Consider the following 21,361-nt stretch of genomic DNA (forward strand, 5'->3'; position numbering starts at 1 on the left):
CCCCAAATGTCTCCAGACGTTGCCAGATGTCCCCTGGGGGCAAAACCACCCGTGGCTGAGACCCACTGTGTGTATACTGACACGCAGTCATCTCCAGGGTATTCTAAGGAAAGGGAGGTCGGAACGGCCTGCACAGGACATGCTGGCATCAATGTCAAAGAGTAGAAATAGACGTTTTGTTTTCACATGGCTGCTCACATATTTATAAACTATTTCAAGAAAGACTCCTGAGAAACTGGCAATACTGGTTGCCCCCACTAGGGCAACTAAAGGTGGCGGGGGGGGGGCAGGCAGGGGATTCCTCGGTCCACAGGCTTTGACCCTCTGGGAATAAACTCATAATTCTAACGGGGAGTCAGCACTGAGAACCATGCTCTACGGCAGCACTATCCCGTCTGATCACGCTCTCCAGCCATCTAGAAACAGGGTCCCGAGACCAGAAACTGACCCGATGGTTTGTGTCTCAGCAAACCCCAGTCGAGTGTGTGAAAAAGTGTCCCGGTGACTGGGCTCTGTGAGAGGAAATGCCACCTCTCTCAATCCACGCGCACCCAGCCTGGCTCCCCGTCTGCCACGGCAGCCCCGTGAGTCAGCCAGGCATTCCGTCCCCAAAGCCATCTTCTCACCCACCACCCCTGCTCCGGCAAGTCTCCCCCACCCACAGCCACCAGCCCCCAGGCTCCCTTGGTCTCAATCTGCTTTGTCTTCTTTGCAGAAGACTTAAATATTTAACACAGCAAAGGCTAAAAGGAAAAAAGATGCCACGTTAAAAAAAAAAAAATCCACACGAGAGACACGGCAAGCTCACCCTTAGCAACTCTGTTAGGTTAGTACTGAGCGACTCACAGCGGGTCCCAAGGCACCGGCCCTGGGCGTCGCTCCAGGCTCCAGGCACTATCAGTAACGGGGCGAGAGGGGAACACTGGCTCCCGCAAGGCCGTCCCCGGCTCCCGGGACGGAGGCCTGTTGTCCGTATTTTCCGTTGGGTTTCGGAGGCCCTGCTTGTCCAGTGGACCCCATCCTATGTGGGTGCTTCCGCCACGACAATTCCACGAAGGTGACGAATGAAAACCTACCGTTCCCACTTAAGGTGACAGATGTGATCACAAAACCTCCGCCCAGAGTTTCACAGGAGCAGTCACACAGCAGGTACAAAGTGGCAAGTGGTGTATTTGGCTTAAAGAAGCTTGTGCTGCGGGAGTTAATGCAAAGGCCTGGCCTCCACGCACGGTCTTGTTAAATACGTATCCTAAGGGGTCCAAGTCATCTATTATAAAAGGCGAGGGCCCGGGTATAAATAAACATCTCTCGAGTTTGGCAACAGTACTTCAATGTGCTTCCTCAAAGCGGACAGTCTGCTCGAGGGACGCCTGACCCGACAGGTGGGCAGGGCAGTGACACCTGGGCTGCCAGGTCCCGTCGCGGGCGCTGGCGGCGGCCGGGTCAGGCGGCGGAGGGCGCAGGCGGGCCGCGGTCACAGGTGCTGCAGGGCCTCCTGTCCTTGCTCGGTGTATCCGTCGTCGCGGTGGGCGTTGGCCCACTGGCCGAAGGACTCCTGGATGTGCACGGTCCTCTGCGTGTTGGCCAGGCGCTTCTTATCTCGGGAGAAGAAGCTAAACCTTCCGGAAGGAAAGAGAGCAGTGAGCTCCCGCCCCTGGGCGCGCACCTGACGGGTTTTCGCAACGCCTGGGGGGGGGGGGGGCACACAGCAGCAAACGCGGGGGGGAGCAAATCAAGTCACGGTATGAACGAAAAATCTGGGGGTGCGGGTCAGAGTTATTCTAGAAGCAGCAGGGGTTCTGTGTGCCATGGTCACGGCACCCTGGAGGTGACAGTGTGAACAGGGTGTGCACATGTGTGACGTGCGATGTTACCACCTCCTCCCTTCACCTCCACGGAGGGCCGCTCGTCACTAGTGGAAATGAGAACCTGAGGCGGCTGCGATGTAGACGGGGGAGCGTCTGTACGCAGCTATGTGTTTATGTAATTTAGGGCCAGAAAACTGGAAATAGCCCCTCGGAGCCCGGATTCCGTGGATATTACTGCTTAGGGCGAGGCAAGAGCGGGTATTTAGGAAAAATGAGGCCATTAAAAAATATATTAATGGGACACGTGGTTCTCCGATTAGACAGACACTGTGACTGTAGCACGCGAGTGAAATTTGGAAAATGTTATTCTGGAGTTGTCAAAAACGGATTCGTGGGGAAAGCCTGTAGAAGTCATCACTTCTATGAGGAGCAGGGAACGCAGACCAAGTGGCCCTTTGAAACCAGCTGTGACCACCGATCATAGTCCCATCAGAGCGGCCATCTGGTGCCGAAAAGGTAAGGCAGACACCACGGGCCCACTTAAAACAAGGCCTGCGAACCCCACCTTGGCAGAGAGCCTAGGGCCCCGGCCAGTATGCCCGGCTGGCCCACCTCGAGTCCTTCCCGAACCCCTTTCTGCGCTGCGGTCCGCCCTTCGGCACGCCCAGCCTTTAACAAGGCTCCTTGTATTCTCACCAAGTCCCCCTGCCCTTGAATTTTGGTCTCTGAACTTAGTAAGTGATATAACTGCTGTGTTATGCTCCTGGGGGGGGGGGGCAGGCCCAGGAATGAACCGCTGAGAAATCCAAGCTTCAGATCCACTGCTTTTGGTTCCCTCTGCTCACCGACCGGCTGCGTGCGTGTGGCCTATGGAGTTCAGCGCTAACCGCACCCGGGTGAAATGATTTTACTGTCCCGCGGCGACCAGACCCTACAGTCGCCGCCTTCCAGGAATAAAGTGGCCTTTCCCCGCAGAGCTGGCCAAGCTGGGATGTATCTGGACAAGTTCTCCCTACCGGCCAAGACCTCTTTCTCTGCGACAGCGTGTGCAGCGGCTAAGGAGGGCGCAGGTCTCATCCCCGGTTATTTGTGAGCTCTTCCCGGGGGTCATCAGGGCACCGAGCCGGCCAGAAATACAGCAGCCACACAGCAGCGTCACGTCCCCACTGCCTCCCTCGAGTAAGCAGACGAGCCACGTGCCACCTCCAGTCCACGGGGACACAGAGTCAGCACAGCGGCCCCTCCTTTGCTCCCCCCCCGCCCCCCCAAAAAGCAAGATCAGACAGCTTTCTAAGGACGGCTTGGCAAAACAGCGGTTTAGAAAGCCGGGGCGTGAAGACGGAAAACACGGTGTTAGTGTCACTCGGGGCGGGGCGGGGTGGGGGTCACAGCGGGCGTTGATTACTGACCCGTCACTTAAAGGACCTTCTTTACTGGACCATGGACAAGGTGGTTTTAGAACAGAAACAGAAAAGACAAAGAGAGTTATCAGTGACAGAGCCGAGACGCCCAGGGCCTCACTCGCTCCTCGTGCAGACCGGGCGCCGTGAGGGGCGCGTCCGAGACCGCGCGCGGCGCCCACTGCCCACGGGAACACGCGGGTGACGGCCATGCAGCCAGCGTGGCCAAGGGGAGACGGGCCAGCCCAGCGGCAGCCGCAGCAGCAGGCATTCCGAAGGCAGAGCTCAAAACCAAACCAGAGAAACCAGTGCCTACAAGGGAGACAAGTCCTCGGACAGGCTGCAGGGTGGGGTCATCTAGTATCAGTCCAGCCGCTACCATGGGCATTATGGCTGTAAAGATCCTGGTCGGAGAAGTACAGACAGACACAGAGAAGGTAAAAACGGGAGGCGTGAAAATAAACACACTCCACGCACACGCACACGCCCCCCCCCACCCGGAGGGTCTGCTGCTGTTGCATGTCACGGGCGGAGCTGTGCCCCCGCCTCTGTGTGTATGTTGAAGTCGTCCTAACCCCAGGGCCTCCGAATGTGACTTTATATGGAAATAGATGCAACTAGCGGAGATGAAGTTAGGCCCCGGCCCGCACGGCCCAGTGGTTAGAGCCTCAGCCCGAGCACCAAAGGGTCGGTTCCCGGTCAAGGGCACAGACGTTCCACCCCCGGCCCCGGTCAGGGAGCATGTGGGGGGCAACCAATCGATGTCTCTCTCTCTCTCTCTCTCTGTCCCCCTCACTCCTTCCCTTGTGCTCTCTCTTAAAAATCAGTGGGAAAAATTATCCTCAGGTGAGGGGTTAACCTCAAAACAAAACAGACGCAGTTATATTGCAGTTGGGGGGGGGTCCTTATAAAAGGGGGGAATCTGGAGACAGGACGCGCACACAGGAAGAAGCCACGTGAAGATGGAGAGATCGGGGTGAAGCTTCTGGAAGCCAACAGAGGCCAGCAAACCACGGGAGGCGGGGAGAGAGGCACGGGGCCGTTCTCCCTCCCGGCCTTGGAAGGAACCTACCCTGCCTCACCTCGACCTTGGACTTGCAGCCCCCGGAACTCAGAGCACATTTCTGACGTTTAAGCCGCCCGGTTTGGGGCCCTTTTGTTACAGCATCCAAACTGCCAGGGCAGGTGACACCCACCGAGGGAAGACGGGTGTCGGTGCGGGCCCGGGCGTGGGGAAGGGAGTGACTGAGTGCTCACCGGTCCCTTAGCTGCGCCAGGAAAACAAGCACCAGCCAAACCATCACAGCTCATTTTGAAGTTTTTTCGTGGCTTTTTTTTTTTTTTTTTTTTAGATTGACTGGGAAATGATATAAAATAATTGTTTCCAGTGAGGCTTGGGCGTGTCTGTGTTCTGATCACCTCTGATCACCCCGCAGAGTAGCTGGCATCTTGGCAGAACCACCTGGAAGGCTTCTCAGGGCGACAGTGAGAAGCAGGGATACCGTTTGCTAAATGAAGGGGCCCCATCCCCGGAGGACAGGCCAGAGGGCACAGTTAGCTTTCCGGGGGCTCCGAGCCACACGGTTCTGCACCCACCTTCGCCAGGACTCCTCTGTTAGCACGACAGGGACCCCCGAAGACACTGTCTGTGTGTGGGGATGGCCCTAGACATGGGGTCATTTTTTTTGCCTGGACACATGCTGGGCCTCACTTGGGGTCTGATCAGGGCCACACTGAGGCCCAGGGGCCTTGGGACACGTGGAAGGTCCCAGCCGGGTTACCGTCCGTGTGGCTCACTAAGTGGACAGCCCCTTGCCCTCCCTGTTACCCGAGCCTCCCGCAGAGGCCGCCTCCTCTAGAGGGACAGCTACGTCCACGAGAAAGACGGGCTCATTCTGGCAGAAGCTCACGTCCTGGACGTGGCATAGCTGCTTTTAACGCCCGCTCTCGGAGGAACGTGTCTGGAAGACAAACCAAGCGAGGGTCCCCCAGCAGCACCTCAGGCCGGGTCATGCTCGGCTGTGAAGCTATTTCCAGGCTGCGGGGGGGGGGGGGGGCAGGGAAAGGACGCTCTGCTGGCACTACCGCTGGACGCCGTGGTGGCCGCCGACCCCACGGCCAAACTTTCCGGGGCGCAGGGCCAGCTGTGGGACCCGCAGGCCCCCGGCCCTCCCTCCCCTGCCTGCTTCCAGGCCGGTCAGCCCTCCGCCCCGCTCAGCAGAAAACCGCTGTGTGCGTCCATGGGCCCCCGACCGAGCTGAGGCCACACAAAGGGGGCACCGGTGCCTGGCGTCCACTGGGGACGGAGCTGGAGTCGCTCAGGCGCTCCCGCATGACCCGCCCGGGCAGTGCCAGCCCAGCCTCTCAGGCTGGCAGCTGCTGGGTCACAAGCTATTCTTGGACCGTCTTCTGGGCACATTGTTTTGACTGGCAGCAGAGTTTCTGGTTCCCCTGAGCGGTTCAGCCCAGAAACACAGACTCTGGCGTCTCCGGCTCGCGGGGCACTTGAGAGATAAGGGAACTGGGCAGTCGGCCCACAGCTGGTGACTCTATGAGAGGGGGGAGGGGGGAGGACGGGACAGCCGGGTGGCAGACAAGAGGCATCGGTTAAATCCTGGCTCCCCCGGGCCTCACTCTCTTCATCTGAGAAATGGGGCTACTCGTCCCGGCTCTGAATCATCTCTGACCGGGGAAGACACTCTCGTTCAAGTGCTCTAAGCGGTGAATCCCCTTCAAACCTCCACGGGAGTGACTGTTTACTGGGTGGGTGGAGGAAACTGGTCGAGGGCATGAAGCTGAGCTGCAAAGCAGCCGTGCGCTGAAGTCAACAAACTGTGTGACTGACACTCTGCAAAAGCCAGGACCAAGGGACCAGGCAGACCCGACAGGCACCAGGAGTGAAGGCTGGAGAGGGCCCCAGACGTGGAACCATCTTAAGAACCGCCATTCCCTGCCCCGGCCGGCAGGGGAGACCCGTCCCAGCCCCAGGCTCCGGGCCCCCGGGCCACACTGACGCAGCTCCCGGTCGGCAGCCAACAAGGACAAAGGCCACCAGTGTCCTGCCGGGTTGGTCAAAAGCCTTTTGTGCCAGTTTGATTTTCTAGTTACCCCCTAGACGTGCAGGACGGCCTGGGACTGGCCACCTGCACTCCATGGATGGGAGATTCTGATTTCTCTCTCCCTCCTTCTTTGTCTGTCTCTATATATTGCTGTTTTTTCTGTCTCTGGCACCCCGATTCTAGGCTCGGAGCCCCAGGCCTTGCTAAGCAACCAGAGGCCAGGCCCTTCGGGGGAAGGATTCTGAAAATGGGGCCCCAGGGTCCTTTCTGGAACAACCTGGAGAAGAAGACCGGATGCCACAGCCGCTCTGGGTGTCGGCAGAAACACAGGTGCAGGGGGGAGCGAATCCTGATAACTTCCCTCTGGATCTGACAAGTCTGGGATTTGCAAAAGCCAACTCTTAATTACCTGTTTCGGAGGAGGGGGCTGGAGTGGAAACCTAAGGAGTGGGAACAACAGAAGGTTTTCTTAGAATTACGTCTGACTTAGAGCCGAGGCGCTGGACGCACTGTAAACGAAAATGCTAGAAAGGTCTGGTTTTTGAAGGTCTGGGCACGAACCAACCGAAGGCAGCAGACGCTGGTCGCCTGGCCTCACCTCTCAGGCCAGGGAGGGGCTCTGCGGGCTCAGGAAACTCTCTCAGCTTCCCCCGGGTTTAACCCAAAGCACAAGACCGACTCTGCGCATCCTCACGTGGGATGGCAGACAGATCCGAGCTGCCGCAAACTCAGTCCCGTTTCGTACCAACCACTGCCCGAGAGAGCCTGAGCGAGGGTAATAAGCGTTCTCCTGGGCACCAAGGGCTCCATCTCCCCCAGGATGAGCTGCAGAGGGTGCCAGTTACTCCGTCCGCCTGGCCCCTTCCTCCCTAACTTCAGTCCGTGGGACCTGGGGAGGTAAAGCTGCTCTAAACCAGGGGAGCTAATGAGATGCAGACCAGGCAATGGATGCACCGCCCTGCGATTGGCTTAGGGCTGGCCACAGCCAATGAGACTCGGTTCTCATTTCGGGGGAAGAATCTTTCTTCCCAGGGGGGTTTCAGAGGCGGGTGCAGGGAGAGCGCCTGACCCCCAGGAAGGAAAACCAAGTCACCCGGAGAGGCACGAGGCAGAGCCCTGAAAACCGGGGCTGGATCCAGCTGAGCCTGAAGCCAGATCGACCTGGGAAATTTTGGTTTCTTTTTAAAAAGCCACTTGGAGTTTGAGTTTCAATCGCCAACAGGCGATGACCAACACGGGGCCGAAATGGTGCTGGGATACGGTGGGAGCAGTTTGAACCTTTCTGGTTCCGGGAAACACCTATTCCTGATCAGAACTGGAAAGCACGCCCCCCACGCGCCCCCAATCCAGCAGAGATCGGGGACCAAGTGAATAAGCAGCCTGGGCTGGCAGGACGGGCTGGGAAAGGAGCCAGGCCTTGCCCCGCACTCTCCAGGGCGGCAGCCTCACCTGTGGCCGTCGGGCCCGCGCTGGATCAGGTGCCCTCCCAAGAGCAGCGGTCTGGCCGTTACAAGGCTGCACGCGTGTTTCATTCCCCGTCCCGTCCACCAGCCCCGAGCACTGACTCAACTCACAGGCTGGCAACCAACCGAGAATTTCCAAACGTAACTGGAATTAAAGGTGGAGGCATCCAAGGAACACCCCGATTCCTCTCCCCACGCGCTCCCGGTGGCTTCCCAGCCCACGCCACTGGCTTCCACAAAGCTTTCGCCGGGGCTTGGGGGAAAGCACCAAGGCCTCTTCTGTACCAAGCCTGGGGTACGGCTGGAAGGCAGAGAGCCAGGGAGGCGACAGTGACAGCGAGCCGGGCTCTCCTGCAAAGAGCTTAAACCGTGGGCTCAGGGGCCAGGCTGCCCGGCTTCCGGCCCTGGCTCTGTCTCTTACTCGCTGTTTGACCTTAGGCAGGGGGTTGGCCTCAGTGCCTCCGTTTCCTTACCTCTAAAATGGGATTGACCGTGCCGCCCCCTCGCTGGGCTCTGGGGAGGACCCAGCGAGACCATTTGCGGGAACAGGGCCGGGCACACAGTAGGCTCTTAGTAGACATTAGCTAACTAGACCAGAGCTTCTAACCCTTTATCTGAAGGGCTGCAGGGGGTCAATGAACCTAAAATTGTTTGCAAAATTCTACATGTTTTCTTTCTCATCACAATCCCGAAGAGGTACTTTGATGCCAAAAACCACTGAAGCAGCTTTCAGTCTAGTTGAGGGCAAGGCCTGGACGGCTCCTCCTTGTGTGTTTCCCACTGCACCCCGGGCCTGACTCCACATATCGTGCACCAATAAATACTCAATAGAGAGACAGAGGGACAGGTGGACGAGTCACCCAAGGAATGCAGAGAAGGGTGGACCCGGGGCCACTCTGGACCTCTCGGAGCTGGGGTTCCAAGCCTTTAAGTGGCACGAACCTCCCTCCCCAGCCTTCTCAGCTGTCCTCAAGGACACACCCCACCGGATCCACTCAAGCAACCCCCGAGACACAGCCACAGGCCGCCTTCCCGCCCCCCTGTGGCCTTCCCCTGCCCAGGGACTCCCCCCCCTGGAGGAACTCTGCATCCGGGTACAGAGACGAACCCAACGTCAAGGGCCAGGCCCGACGTGCTGGGGGTGAGGCCCATCTCAGCAGGAGGGAGTTAGTGACAAGCCTGGCCCCGGAGCAGGTGCCCAGAAGGAGGGAGAGGCCATGTGAGCCGCCAGTTGGGCCTCGAGCCAGCAGCCCCGCCCGTGTGTCGGGATCGCGTCACTTACAGTCGCTTGATCCCAGACTCTGGCTGGGGGGACATTCTCGGGTGGACGATGGGCAGAGGCTGGAGTATTCGATTCTCCTCTTCTAGTTCTTCACTGGAAGGGTTAAGAGGCGTAAGACAAGAGAGTCAAAAAAAATTGCATGAGAGCCGGAATATTCCAGGAGGGTGTTATTGTCCAAAAAGGTTCTCAAAACCAAAACTCACTTTTGCGATTTCGAAACGAACTCTCGTGAGGGTGTTTGGGATCTCAAGGGACCCTACCTAGAACCTTTCGCTGCACAAATAGGAATAGGTTTGATTTGGGGAGCTGCCCCAGACCTCCCTGGTGGGGGGCGGTTATAAAACGCACCCGAGCCCGGCCGGCACAGCTCAGCGGCCGAGAGTCGAGCCATGAACCAGGAGGTTGCGGTTCGCTTCCCGGTCAGGGCCCAGGCCCGGGCTGCGGGCTCGATCCCCAGCAGGGGGCGTGCAGGGGGCGGCCGGTCCGTGACTCTCATCATGGATGTTTCTCTCCCCTCCCCTCTCTCTAAAATCGATAAAAACATGTATCTTTTAAAAATGCACCCGAGAGTTTCAGAAAGGGTCTGGGAGCTCGTAAGTGCTTCAGGCCAGAGAGAGTCCCCAGAACGGACACAGACACAACCCCGTCTTCTAGGAGCCGGAGGGAGCCGGCTGGGCGCGCCGGGGGCACTCACCTCTTGTAGTAGGCCAGCTCCTCCTGCAGCAGGAACACCTTGGACTTGAGCTCGTTCCTCTCGTGCAGCACGTCCCGCAGCTCCTGCAGCGTGAACCGGGGGCGGTTGGGGTCCTTGAGGTCCATGGCCGCCTTCTCCGCCTCCGAGATGCTCTCCTCTCTGCCGGGCTCCATCTGCAGGCGGCAGAGACGCTGCTAATGAATTCCTGGCAGCCTCCGCGGGCACCCCCTCCACATCCTGTCACACGGCACTGCCCACCCTCCCCTCCCCGGGCCTCAGCGCCCCGGAAGGCGCTATTTTAGGAACCTGCAGGCCCCCCCCCCCCCCCCCCCCCCCCCCGCTCATGTTCTGCGTAGTTTCTCCGGATCCCAAAGCCTGCGGGCACCTGTTCATTGTTAGCCAGACCACAGGCCCCGCACCGCCCCACCTGACTCGGGGTTTCGTTACCGGGTACATTCAAAGGCGGCCGAGGAGAAACCGCACCGCCCGACGCCACCCCGAGGCCCACCTGCCCCTTCCGTGTCCTCACGCTCTCACCAGCGTGGCGGGAATCGGCGCCTACACAGCACTGTCTCCCTTTCCGCCTGACGTTAAGCCCTGCGCCTTTTCCCGTGTTCCTGGCCCCCTGGCCGAGCCCTTCCTCCCCGGGGCTGTGGGCACTCTCCCCGGAGTTCAGTGGAAGCCCAGCTCCGGGGTGGGGGGTGCGGGTCACACGGACGATCCTAGCATGCTGCTCACCTGACCCAGGCCAGACCCCAGCCCCGTCCTCCCACCTCCGCCACAGAAAGGAGCTTTTTTAAAAAAAATGATAAAATACACTTGGAATTGGCCATTTTAGGGTACACAAGTCGGCGGCATTCAGTACATTCAGTGTTGCGCAGCCACAGCCCCTATCTAGCTTCAGAACTTTTTCGTCACCTGGAAAGAAACCACGCCCGCCGGCAGTCGCTTCCCAGCCCCCCGCCCCCTGCTTTCTGTCCCTGCGGGTCCGCCTGTTCTGGGCGTTTCCTATAAACGGGCTCCTGTCATATGACCTCCCGCGTCTGGCTTCTCCCCCTCGGCACCACGTCCCCAAGGTCCACCCACACTGCAGCGAGCGTCAGAACTCGGTTCCTTTTCACGGCCGAGTAATATTCCACGGCGCGGCCAGGCCACCCTCCGTTTACCCTTTCACCCGCCGACGGGCGTTGGGGCTGTTCCTGCCTTCGGACCACTGTGAGTAATGGTGCCGTGAACCCCGGCGTGCGGGGATCTGTCTGAACACCCGTGTTTAATGCTTCGGGGGACACGTCTCCGAGTGGAACTGCTGAGTCACAGGCAGCTCTGACTTTCTGCGGAAGCGCCACACTCCTTTCCACAGCGGGTGTGGGAGGGCTCCACATTCTCCGCGTCACCGCCAACACGCTTCCCCCCATCCGTCTCGGGAAGGAAGCTGCCCCCACCGAGTCAGCTGGCCAGACCTGCAGGTGGCCCACTCGGAGCCGCCGACGCCCCGCGGCCGACCAGAAAAAGCTCAGGACAACAGCGGGAAAACGCTGGAGCACGAGGAGGTATTGAAATAAAGCCACACCCCCCCTCCCCAAATAAGCCCCACAGCAGCGCGGGGACCACGGGACTCCAGCCTGGACGGGTGACTCGAGGTCGGGATGCTGAAGGAGTCCGGAAGGCATTCCGGAGAGCGGGACGGGCTGTTCTGGGAAAGGACACTTGAAAGGAGACACCACCCACCAGGGCAGATCTGGTGACAGAAGAGGCACTCGGCAGGCAGGGGCGGGGGGAGTGGGTGTGACCCAGAGTCAGCAAGAAGCAGCAGGTGGCAGGGGCAGCAGGAAACCAAAGCCTGACCCCCCCACCAGCTGGGGAGCAGAGTGGGGCCTCCTCCCACCTAAGGACTAAGGCAGGAAGCGGCAGAGGGCCTAATGCCCAAGGCAGGGCGTCTGCTGATGCCACACGACCAGGTGGGCTGTGCCCTCGGGAAGTACCTGCGGCGGCCGACTCCCCCGCACAGCTACATGCTTGCACAGTATTCCCCACCCGAGACCACGCACAGCCAGTGCCGGGCGGACAGCGGGCACTCACCAACGCCAGCTCACGGCGCTTCCCCTGCCCAGGTTAACCATGGGCATCCTCGGGTGTCTAATATTCACCCAACACGTATTAAGCGTGAACTCTGCGCCTGCTGGTCACTGAGCTAACGAGATGAATTAGACAGGTGCAGGGAAGATACACACAATTAGAAACTTACCAGGTGATACAATAAAAGGGGTGCGAGACATCAAACCCTAACTGGGGAGGACTGCAGAAGGCGTTACTGCAGATGTGGTCTCTGTGCGTGGGGTTTTGACGGATGTGTAGGAGTTTGCTAGAAACTATGCTCTCCCCTCCCTTCAGCCTCCGCCCCTCATTTTGTTTGGCTCTCGCTAAACAAGACTTTTTCCTAAAGTTTTCTATTCTAAAACTTTTGATCCGTGGCCAAAAAGTTTAGATGAGAAGATTTCACACTAAAGGTTAGGTTTAGGGCTTCGTTTTGGATAAAAATTGGAAGATCGAGTCACACTGGACCCCCCTGGCGACACTGGGCCGGGCTGCAGAGCTGCTGCTTCCTCTTTCGTGCTCTTTCCACGGCTGCTAACCCCCCACCTCTCTTTCCTTCTTGGCCCGAGGCATCAGAGGCCCCTTCTGTGGACCCAAATCTCAGGCCCATACACTCCCTCCAGGCCCTCCCTCCCCAGGCAAGTCCGGTGTCTCCGTGTGTCTCTGGGGGGCCATCTGACAGGTGTCCGCCCACCCTGGGGGAGGTGAGAAGCCCTTCAAGACGTTTCCAGAGCCAGGAAGCGCCGGGCAGCTGACCCAGATGCTGGTGAGTTTTTCCACCACAAAAAAATGATAATTATGTGGCGCGACAGGGCTGTCAGCTAACGCTATGGTGGCGCTCACACTGCAATATATTAATGTATTTAATCAACTCGTGTGTACCTTAAACTTACACGACGTTATATGTTAAAAAAAAAATTTTTAATTAAAAAAAAGAGGCTCCCAAACCCTTAATTCCCAAGAGGCCTCTGGGCAAGCTGCCCACTCCTCTCCAGGCCTGTATTTCTCCATCCAGCCCTCAATAACCATCACTATCTCCAGGGGCCCTTCCCGCCCAGACACCCGGGGGTCCCTATAAACACTGGTCTCAGGCCGGAGCCTTCCCCGCTCATCCCACAGGCTGTAGTCGCCCAGCACTCAGAGGGGTTCCTTAGAGCCCGAGTTCCTTTACGCTGGAGGCGGGGCGGCTGTTTTAGGGGGGAGCGACCTGATCCCCTTAGAGCTTGGGGGCTTCCCAGGCAGGTCTGCAACCAAGTCCTGGCTTCTGGGGCCACTGCCTGGGGAGTGCAGAAGAGGGACAGCTGGGGGCTCTGGCTTCTCCGGAGGCCACCGGTCCCAACGCAGTGCCTGGGGCAACCCCGATCGGCTTGTCCAGACCGAGAGAGATGGCGAAGGCTCACCAGGCACACAATCAGGCCGATCGGCAGCCGGCCTTCTAGGCTTACTGCACCCGGGACGTGGAGGTGGCCTGGGTTATCACAGGCTGTCCGCTGGTCCCACGGGACACTTCGGGCACAGCCTGAGGGAGATGCCTGGGGCCCCAGCTGCTCCCTGGGGAGGCCTAGGAGCCGGGTGACAAGCAGTGGGGCCTGTCCAGAGAGGCATTAGGGAGGCCACATCTCCATCGGGGCCTCCATCCCGAGGCCTGGCCCCCTGCGCATGCTCCCCGCCGCCTGGGGACGTCATGGCCACGTCCTGTGCCCCAGCCCAGCAAAGGGGACTGACCGTGCTCTGGTCACCCTCGGTATCGCCAGGCCTACCATGAATAAATTCAGCCTGAAGACCCAGCTTCGCCTGATGGCTCCTGTCTGCTTTCCCTGTTTACTTTATAAAAACAACAACAAAAAAAAACCCCTTGCCCTGCCCACTGTGGCTCAGTGGTTAGAGAATCGGAACTGCGCACTGAAGGGTCTTGGGGTTTTTTTTTAAGCCCTGACCCAAGGAGTGAGGATATTTTTCCCATTGATTTTAGAGAGAGTGGAAGGGAGAAGGGAGGGCTAGAGACGCTCTGTGGACTTGCCTATTCTGGACACTTCAAATAAAGGGAATCATGTGGTACATGGCCTTTCGTGCACGCTACTTTCACGCAGCACGTTTTTGGGGTTCATGCATGTTGTAGCAGGTGTCAGTGCTTCGTGCCTTTTCATGGCTGAGTAATATTCCACTCTATGGACAGACCACGTCTTGTTCATCCATTCATCAGCTGATGATGGACGTGGGGTGGTTTCTACCTTCTGGCTGCTGTGAACTTTCAACACAACCTACAATTATCTGAATGAACGAGTGAGTGGCAGGTGCCCCGTAGCCAATGCTGAGCTGAATACCCTGGGCTGGAAGGCTGGGGGCCCAGATCGGCCTCTCCCCAGGGTGCTGTGTGTTTTCTAGGCCGCAGCTTGCTCTCTCCGGGCCTCCGTTTCTACAGCATCACGGGGAAAACAAGGCAGCCCCGAGCGGGCGTCCACCTCACCTCAGGCTCCTCCTGGCCGTTCTGGCTGCGTTCGCCCCGCAGCCTCTCCCGAAGCTTCCCCAGCTCCGCCCGCAGGCTGCCCATCTCCTGCTCCTTGGTCTGCAGGTCAGCCTCCAGCTCGACCTTCTGCTCGATCAGGGCCTTGCCCTGGGCCTCCACCACGGTGACGCGGTGCCGGAGGTCGTGGTTGATCTTCATTAGCCGGGTCTGCTGCTGCTGCAGCTGGGGGGGGAGGGAGGGGTGGCTGAGTGGGGCTGCCCCGGGCACACCATCCGCAGGCCTGCCATCTGCTGCCCAGTCTCTGTATGGCTGACATTTGTTCCTATAGCTGCTAACGCCGGAGACGGGCAGTGTGCGTACTGACGATGGAGGACACGTGTCTCGCTAGCACGTTGTAACCATTTCCCAGCAGATGGAAGTCACGCGCCTTGAGAAAGGGCGTGTTTTTCTAATTCAGACAGAGACACCCCAGGTTCCTGGGGCCGCCTGGTGGGCACAAAGGGGACTCCGGGGACCGTTTGAGAGAGAGAGAGACACATCGATCGGCTGCCTCCTGCACGCTTCCCGCCCGGGTTCGGGGAGTGAACCCGCAACCCAGGTACGTGCCCTTGACCCAGAATCGAACCCATGACACTTCGGTGTGCAGGGGCCGACGCTCTAACCACTGACCCACTTCGGCCAGGGCTCCGGGAACCACTTACTCAGGGGGAAGCCTCGGGCTCAGAGCCACGCTGATCGGGCCTCCGGGGCTCCCCAGGGCGTACGCGGCCGGAGGCAGGTCACCGGGCAGGGCCACGGCTTCAGGGCTGGGCCTGCCAGGCTTCAGGCGGGACCCCCGCACCACCTCGCCCGTGGACTGAGACCCGGGGTGGGGGGGAACCTCCTGAGGGGAGATCCAGTCTCGTGCTGGAACCTCCTGGCCGGGAGGGTGGACGCGGGGTGGGGACCGGTCACTCACAGCCTCAACGTCCTCATTTCTCAGGCCCAGCTCCCGGTCCTTGGCGCGGATCTCGTCCCGCTGCTTGTCCACCACCTCCTTCAGCTTCTTCATGACCTGCCGCTCCCGCTCCGACATGCCTGGGGGGGGACCTGCGGGTGAGCCCACCTCCCGGCCCCTCGACCACCCGGCAGCTTCCCGCTGGGACCCTGGGCCCCGGGCCTCCTCTCCCCGTTCACCCCACCTCGGCGCTATTTTTTTTTTGTTTTAAATTATCATATAAGGATATTTTTTCCGTTGGTTTTTTTTTTTAGAGAGAGTAGAAGGGGAGGGAGAGACATCGACGGGAGAGAGACCGGGGCCCCCACGCCGACCCTCCTGACCTTCCTGCTTCTGGAACTCCTCCTCGGAGAAGCTGACGTCCTTGTGCGAGAGGTTGGTCATGAGCTGCTTGTTTTCTTCCTGCAGCTGCGCGATCTGGGACAGGAGGTCCTGCGCCTCCCCTCGCCACACGTCTTCCACCAGCTCCAGCTCCTGCGGAGGCGACGGGCCGGCGTGGGGGTCACGGCCTCACCCCTGACCCCGGGAGCAGCTCGGAGTTGCCGGGGCTCTGGGTCTCCCCCTCCCCCATGAGAACGGGGCATCGGGCGCCAGCAGCCCGCATGGCACCTCCGCGAGTGACGGGGGCGCCCCTCCTCTGCTAGGACCTGGGCAGGTCAGACCCGCCCCACGGACAACCACGGAGCCCCAGCCGCACCTGTCTGCCGTCTGGACGGGAGAGAGTAAGGAGCAGCCCCAGGCTGGGGGACCCTAACATTCCCAACCTCTCGGGGAGCCCACACCCCTGATCTTCGGACAGACCCTCAGTCAGGACAAACCCCCCTCCAAGGGAGAAAGAGCCTGCAAAGGCCCCGGGGTCCACCACCCGGCCCCAGAGTTCACGTGGTCTCTCGGGCAACTTGCTTAACCACTCGGAGCCTCAGTTTCCCGCATTGAGGAGCCAAAAAGAAAGGCTCACGGGGTTGCTGTGAAGATAAACAAGAACCGTCCACTGAAATCATTTTGTGGACAGCTGCCGTCAAAGGAATAAAACAACAAACATCGTCATGGCCGCGAAGAGACTGTAAACCCCGCGCATCTCTGGCGGGAATGGGAAACGGTGGGGCTGCTGTGGGGGGCAGTCGGGCAGCTCCTCAAAATGTTAAACAGCTACCACGGGACCCAGCAATTCCACTTCCAGGATCGGCCCGGTGGGGGGTAAGCGCTGGGGTAGGCTGAACGCGGGCCCCCAAAGACATCCGCCCTCTGATGCCCGGAACCTGCGAACAGGTGACCTTACACGGCAAAAGGGACTTTGCAGGTGGGATTCAGTTAAGGTTCCTGAGATGGGGGAGGCCCCTGGGTCCTCTGGGTGGGCCCGAGGTCATCACAGGGTCCTTATATGAGCGACAGAGGGAGGCAGGAGGGTCAGAGTCAGAGTGGAAGTGGTGACAGAGGGGAGATCAGAGTTAGATCCTGAAGATGCTCTGCTGCTGGCCTGGACGCTGGAGGGGGGCCGCACATGCCGAGGAAGACACGGGCGGGGGGTGGGGCCGGGTCGGGTCGGGTCTAGAAGCTGGAAAAGGCAAGAAAGTGGGTTCTCTCCTAGAGGCTCCAGAAGGAACGGGGCCCTCCTGACACCTGGATCTTAACCCAGTGAGGCCCAGTCCTGACTTCAGCATTCTACCCAGCATCACCTGTAACGATGTTATTCATAATATCCTGTTACCCAGTGCGACGACTCGTTTGACGATATGTGAGCCAGCAAGCGCGGTCATTTGTTACAGCAGCCACGGGACACGGATCCAGCCTTGAGCCCTCAGTTCTGTCCTTCCTTCTCTCAACGAACTAGAGCTGGCCTGGGGAGGTGGCTACTGCCCCTGAGCTGACCACGCAGAATCGAATCCTGACTCTTTACCAGCTGACAAGCTTAAAAACTTAAACACACACCCATCTCCTCACTGGAATTCCACCAGCCCAGAGAACAGCCGTGAGCCACACGTGGCTGCTGATCCCTTGAGAGCGGGGCTGGTCTGAACGAGACTCTCGGGCAGTAAGAGCGAAACACTCACTGGATTTAGAAGACACAGTATCCCTCCGCCCCCCCCCCCCCCAAAAAATGCAAAATATCTAATTAATATGTTTTTTTGTAACTACCTGAAGCGATGAATGTTACCTAAAGTTATTCTGGCGATCATGTCACAATATACACATGTATCAAGTCATTATGTTGGACACCTGAAGCTAGTACAATATGTCAATTATATCTCAATAAAGTGATCTGTTACACTGATCACCTGTTAAAATAATAGTATTTTGGGGAGACTGGGTTTGATTAGATATGTTATTAAAATTAACCCCATGTGTGTCTTTTCGTTAATGCGACAAGCCACATTATATTCCTATGGGATAGCACCGTGCTAGAAATTGGGTCCCTGAGGGCCACGACCTCATCTGCTATGGTCACCGCTGTCTCCCAGAACAGCGCCAGGCACACAGTAGGCACTCAATAAATACACCTGTTTAACAGGTAAATGAACAACAGACGCTATTTACATTACACGCAGCTGTACCCGCACAGCCACCGGAAGCCTAACTCCTTCCCCGCAGCCCAGCTCTCCCTGCTCTCTCCACACACGTGGCCGGGGTCACGGCGCCCGCTGGGGCTCCTCAGTGGGGCCGCGGACTCAGGCACCAGGTACAGCAGGCAGAGAAGGGAGGAAGGACGGGAGGGAGGAAGGAAAGACGGGACAAGCGGATAAGATCAAGAGCGTTTTCCACATTTGTGGAAATAACACCTTGAGGAGCCTTTGAGACCGAGGGGGTGGGGGTAGGGAGATCAGGAGACTCTCTCGATTCCCCGAGAAGACCAGCAAGGGGACTGGGCCGGGCTGGGGAAAGGCCTGGTCCTCTGATTCACGAGCGCGCAGCGCAGTGTTTACAAACAAGTCCTGCTTCTGAACACACTGGTGCCGGCTTCCTGCGGATGGCGGTCCAGAGGCGACAAGTGCAGCTGGCTGGGAATTCCGCCGACTCCGGGCCTAGGGCCTCCGACACTCTGAGGGGTGCCTCCCAGCCCGGATGCAGAACTAAAAGCCAGGGGTGGGGGCCACGGGTGCTAGGACCTCTGTGTGGCCTGGGCTAAGCCCCTTGGTCCCTGTTCGTAAGACGTATGGGAGGATTTCAAAGATCCCTTCCCTCCCGGAGAGACAGAGCCACCTGGGGTAGGAGTAGAGGAGCCTGGGATGGGGGTGGGCTCCCCAATATCAGCCTACGAGCACCCCAGGGAAGGTCTCTCCAGGCCTAAAGGTAGTGTTAACACTGACAAGGCCCTCACAGTGGGCCACTCTGTCCTGAGCACGTTACATACATGAACCCTGCAAGACGGGGACTGTTATTGGCACCGTTTCACAGCTGAGGACACCGAGGCACAGAGAGGCTAGGAGACTCGGCCAACATCACACAGCCTGTGAGTATCAGGGTTGGAAACCAGGCTGTCCGGCTCCAACGTCCCTGCTCCCTCGAATCCTGACGTTAATTACAGGGCTGGGGCATTTTCAAGCTGCCAGGGTGATCCTGGAAACGTTGCCTAGCTCCTGGGAGCTTGAGTTTCCTTCCTGACCCCAGGGCACAGGGACCTATGAGGACAAACACAGTCCAACCTCACGAACACTGGTGCTCTCTCTTAGCCACCGACGGTCGGCCCGCAGGTCAAGACTACAGACACTCAACGTACCTACGCCACACACAGGTGGCGGCCTGCCGGGGACGTTCAGAGAGGCAAAGTGTATTTCCTGAGGCCACACAGCAAGCCAGAGCCTGTCAGGCACCTGATCCCCCCCCAAGGAAAGGCGTCGCCTCCCATTCTCCGTCGGAAGGTCTGACAGGAGCGTCCCTGGGCTGGGGCTGGGACAGGAAGCCCGTCTCCCACTTCCTTTCCCCCAGGCTCCGACCGGAGGCCCTGATTCACCAGCCCAGAGGGCTTCCCCTTCCCGGGGCAGCGGCTTCGCTTTAAATCTGCCCCAAATATCTCCTTCCCCCAACGTAAACAGGTGGACAGGAGACGCTAGAATCATCTCCTATGGGGACGGCGCTCTCTCAGCACTCACTTGGGACAAATCCTACCCCCTGGGCACACACCCCCTCGGGGTTTCCATCCGTAACATGAAGGTGATAACTCCGACCTCGCCTTAGAACAGGGTAAAATCCAGGAGCGAGGCACCTGGGAGCACAGGTTAGTAAACCAGAAGGAAGCCTGGGGAGCAGTTTGCAAACAGGAACCCAGAGCCTGGGGTCAAGGAGCTCAGGGGCTGGAGGTCACACCCCTTCCCACTCTGGGGGGAGCCCCCGGGGGGAAGGAAAAGGGTGCCTGGCACCACATCTTGGGTGACCCTGAAGGGCAGGAAGCGAGGATATTTTTTCCACTGAGAAAACTGATTTCATTTCTGAAAAAAAGTACCGTTCCCTAGACACCTTAGGTCCTACCCCATCCAGTCCTTACAAGGTGGGTCCTGTCCCTGTCGCCCTGTGACTCGAGAGGAAACGAAGCACAGAGAGGCCACGGAACTCGCCCGAGGTGGCAAAGCTGCCACACGGGGAAGTGGGGCTGGAACTCGGGTCCGACCCCAGGGGCTGCCCCGCGCCTCTGGGATGGTCCACGGCACGCGCCCCGGCCGGGCCTCCCGCTCTCCCCTGGCCCGGTCCACGCGTGCCCGAGGCTGACGCGCGCCCACTGCGCGGACGGGCCGACTGAGGCCGCTGCCCACCTTCTGGTGCTTGCGCTCCTTCTCGATGCGGTCCATCCTCTCCAGGCGCAGGCGGTCCAGCTCCAGGCGCAGCTCGTCCAGCTCGGGCGCGACGTGGTGGCGGCTGACCAGCACCTCCAGGATCTCCAGGACGCGCACGACCTTGGGCATGAGGCGCGCGATGGCCTCGCAGCCGTGCTGGTCGATGACCCGCTCGAACTCGTGGCCCACGAGCGACGCGATGTCGTACACGTCCATGACCGTCAGGTCCGCCGCGCTCTTCTCCAGCGCGGGCTCCGGCCCCGCGTCCTGCTCCATGGCCCCCCGCCCGGCCTGCCCCGGCCCCAAAACTCGTGCAACTCGCGAACTTGCCGCTGTCGGGGGCAGCGCCCGGCCGGGCCCACCGCGCGCCGCCCGCGCTCAGCCGGCCCTCGGGGGGGGGGGCGCACCGGGCGCGCGGGGAGCCGGGGCGGCGAGCCGGGTGCGGGTCCCGGCGCCCGCTCGGCCCGGATCCTGCTCCCAAGTGGGGGGGCGGGGGGGAGGCGGTGGCGGCGAGGAAGGCGCGTGCGCAGGCCCGCGGCGCCTCCCAAGTTGGGAATCCGAGTTGGGCGCAATGGAGGCGCGGGGTCTGGCTGGAGACGGCGCCCCGCCGCCCTCGGAAACGGTTCGGGCCCGAGGGTCGTCCCCACGCCCGGGGCCTGGGAAGGACGGGCGGCCGCCGCTGCCCCGGGAAACTTTGGCGGCGGCGAGGCCGGGGGACCGACCCGCCCCCCCGCGGGGATGCCGCGCGCCCCGCCCCGATCCCGGCCTGGCGAGGGCGCGTCCGGCTTCTTCCGCCCGAGGGCGCCCCGGGGTCGCCACGGGCACCGACTCCCTCCCTCCCGCCGACTCAGCAGCCCCGGACCCGGCTCCACCCGCCCGCGCCCCCCGCGCGCCCCGACGCACCGCCCCCTCCTCCGCCCGGCGCTGGCTCCGCCCCCGCTCTCGCCATGGGGGTCGGGGGGGGGGGGCGAAGCTCCCCGGGAGGAGACCGGGCGGCGGCGGCGGGGATGGGGGTCGCGTCGGGGGGCGGCCCCTGCGCGGGGGAGGGGGCAGGGGGAGGGTCCAGAAGTGGACTCGGGGGTGGCACCCATCCGGGGGACGGAGCGAGGCGGCCGGGGCGGCGCCGGGCCCTGCGCGCCCGCGGAGGCGTCTCCCCACCCCGCCCCCGCCGAGGGGCGCACGGGCCGCGGGGTCCTCTGCGCCCGACGCTGCCCCCCCCCGGCCGCGCCCGTGCCCGTTAGCGGCTCGGCGCCGTGGAACACAGGCCGCTTTGCGGAGGAGTCGAGGCCTGGGTTTGGGGTCTCAGCGCGAGTCTTCGTGTCCCAAGCCCC

At 60.3% G+C, this 21,361-nt stretch overlaps 1 protein-coding gene across 8 annotated transcripts; it reads right to left on the reverse strand.

The window, feature by feature from the left end:
* Window positions 1-183: 183 nt before the first annotated feature.
* RILPL1 (Rab interacting lysosomal protein like 1) lies at window positions 184-20,518 on the reverse strand. Of its 8 annotated transcripts, XR_013997776.1 has the most exons (10): window positions 20,010-20,503; window positions 15,588-15,738; window positions 15,226-15,344; window positions 14,268-14,489; window positions 9,707-9,879; window positions 9,013-9,105; window positions 6,677-6,707; window positions 3,525-3,612; window positions 3,218-3,241; window positions 806-1,619 (listed from the first exon to the last, which is right to left on the reverse strand). XR_013997776.1 is itself a non-coding variant. In XM_081122620.1 (9 exons), the coding sequence occupies exons 1-8, from the start codon at window positions 20,304-20,306 to the stop codon at window positions 3,562-3,564; spliced, it is 1,137 nt and encodes a 378-aa protein (XP_080978746.1). In that variant the 5' UTR covers window positions 20,307-20,503; the 3' UTR covers window positions 186-1,619; window positions 3,525-3,561. The 8 variants fall into 8 exon arrangements, 7 of the variants coding, with proteins under 7 accessions (XP_080978744.1, XP_080978742.1, XP_080978743.1 ...); XM_081122620.1 differs by lacking the exon at window positions 3,218-3,241 and having other exon boundaries at window positions 186-1,619; XM_081122619.1 differs by lacking the exon at window positions 6,677-6,707 and having other exon boundaries at window positions 801-1,619.
* Window positions 20,519-21,361: the final 843 nt, after the last annotated feature.

The sequence above is a fragment of the Miniopterus schreibersii genome, assembly GCF_964146895.1.
Source record: "Miniopterus schreibersii genome assembly, chromosome: 20".
Lineage (NCBI taxonomy): Eukaryota > Metazoa > Chordata > Mammalia > Chiroptera > Miniopteridae > Miniopterus > Miniopterus schreibersii.

Excerpts from the sequence above, each read along its gene's own strand:
- RILPL1 (XM_081122615.1), bottom strand. The coding sequence starts at position 20,306 with ATGGAGCAGGACGCGGGGCCGGAGCCCGCGCTGGAGAAGAGCGCGGCG. Across the intron at positions 15,345-15,587 it reads GGAGTTCCAGAAGCAGGAAG|GCATGTCGGAGCGGGAGCGG; the intron begins GTCAGGAGGGTC and ends GTCCCCCCCCAG. Across the intron at positions 9,880-14,267 it reads ACGGCCAGGAGGAGCCTGAG|ATGGAGCCCGGCAGAGAGGA; the intron begins GTGAGGTGGACG and ends TGCCGCCTGCAG.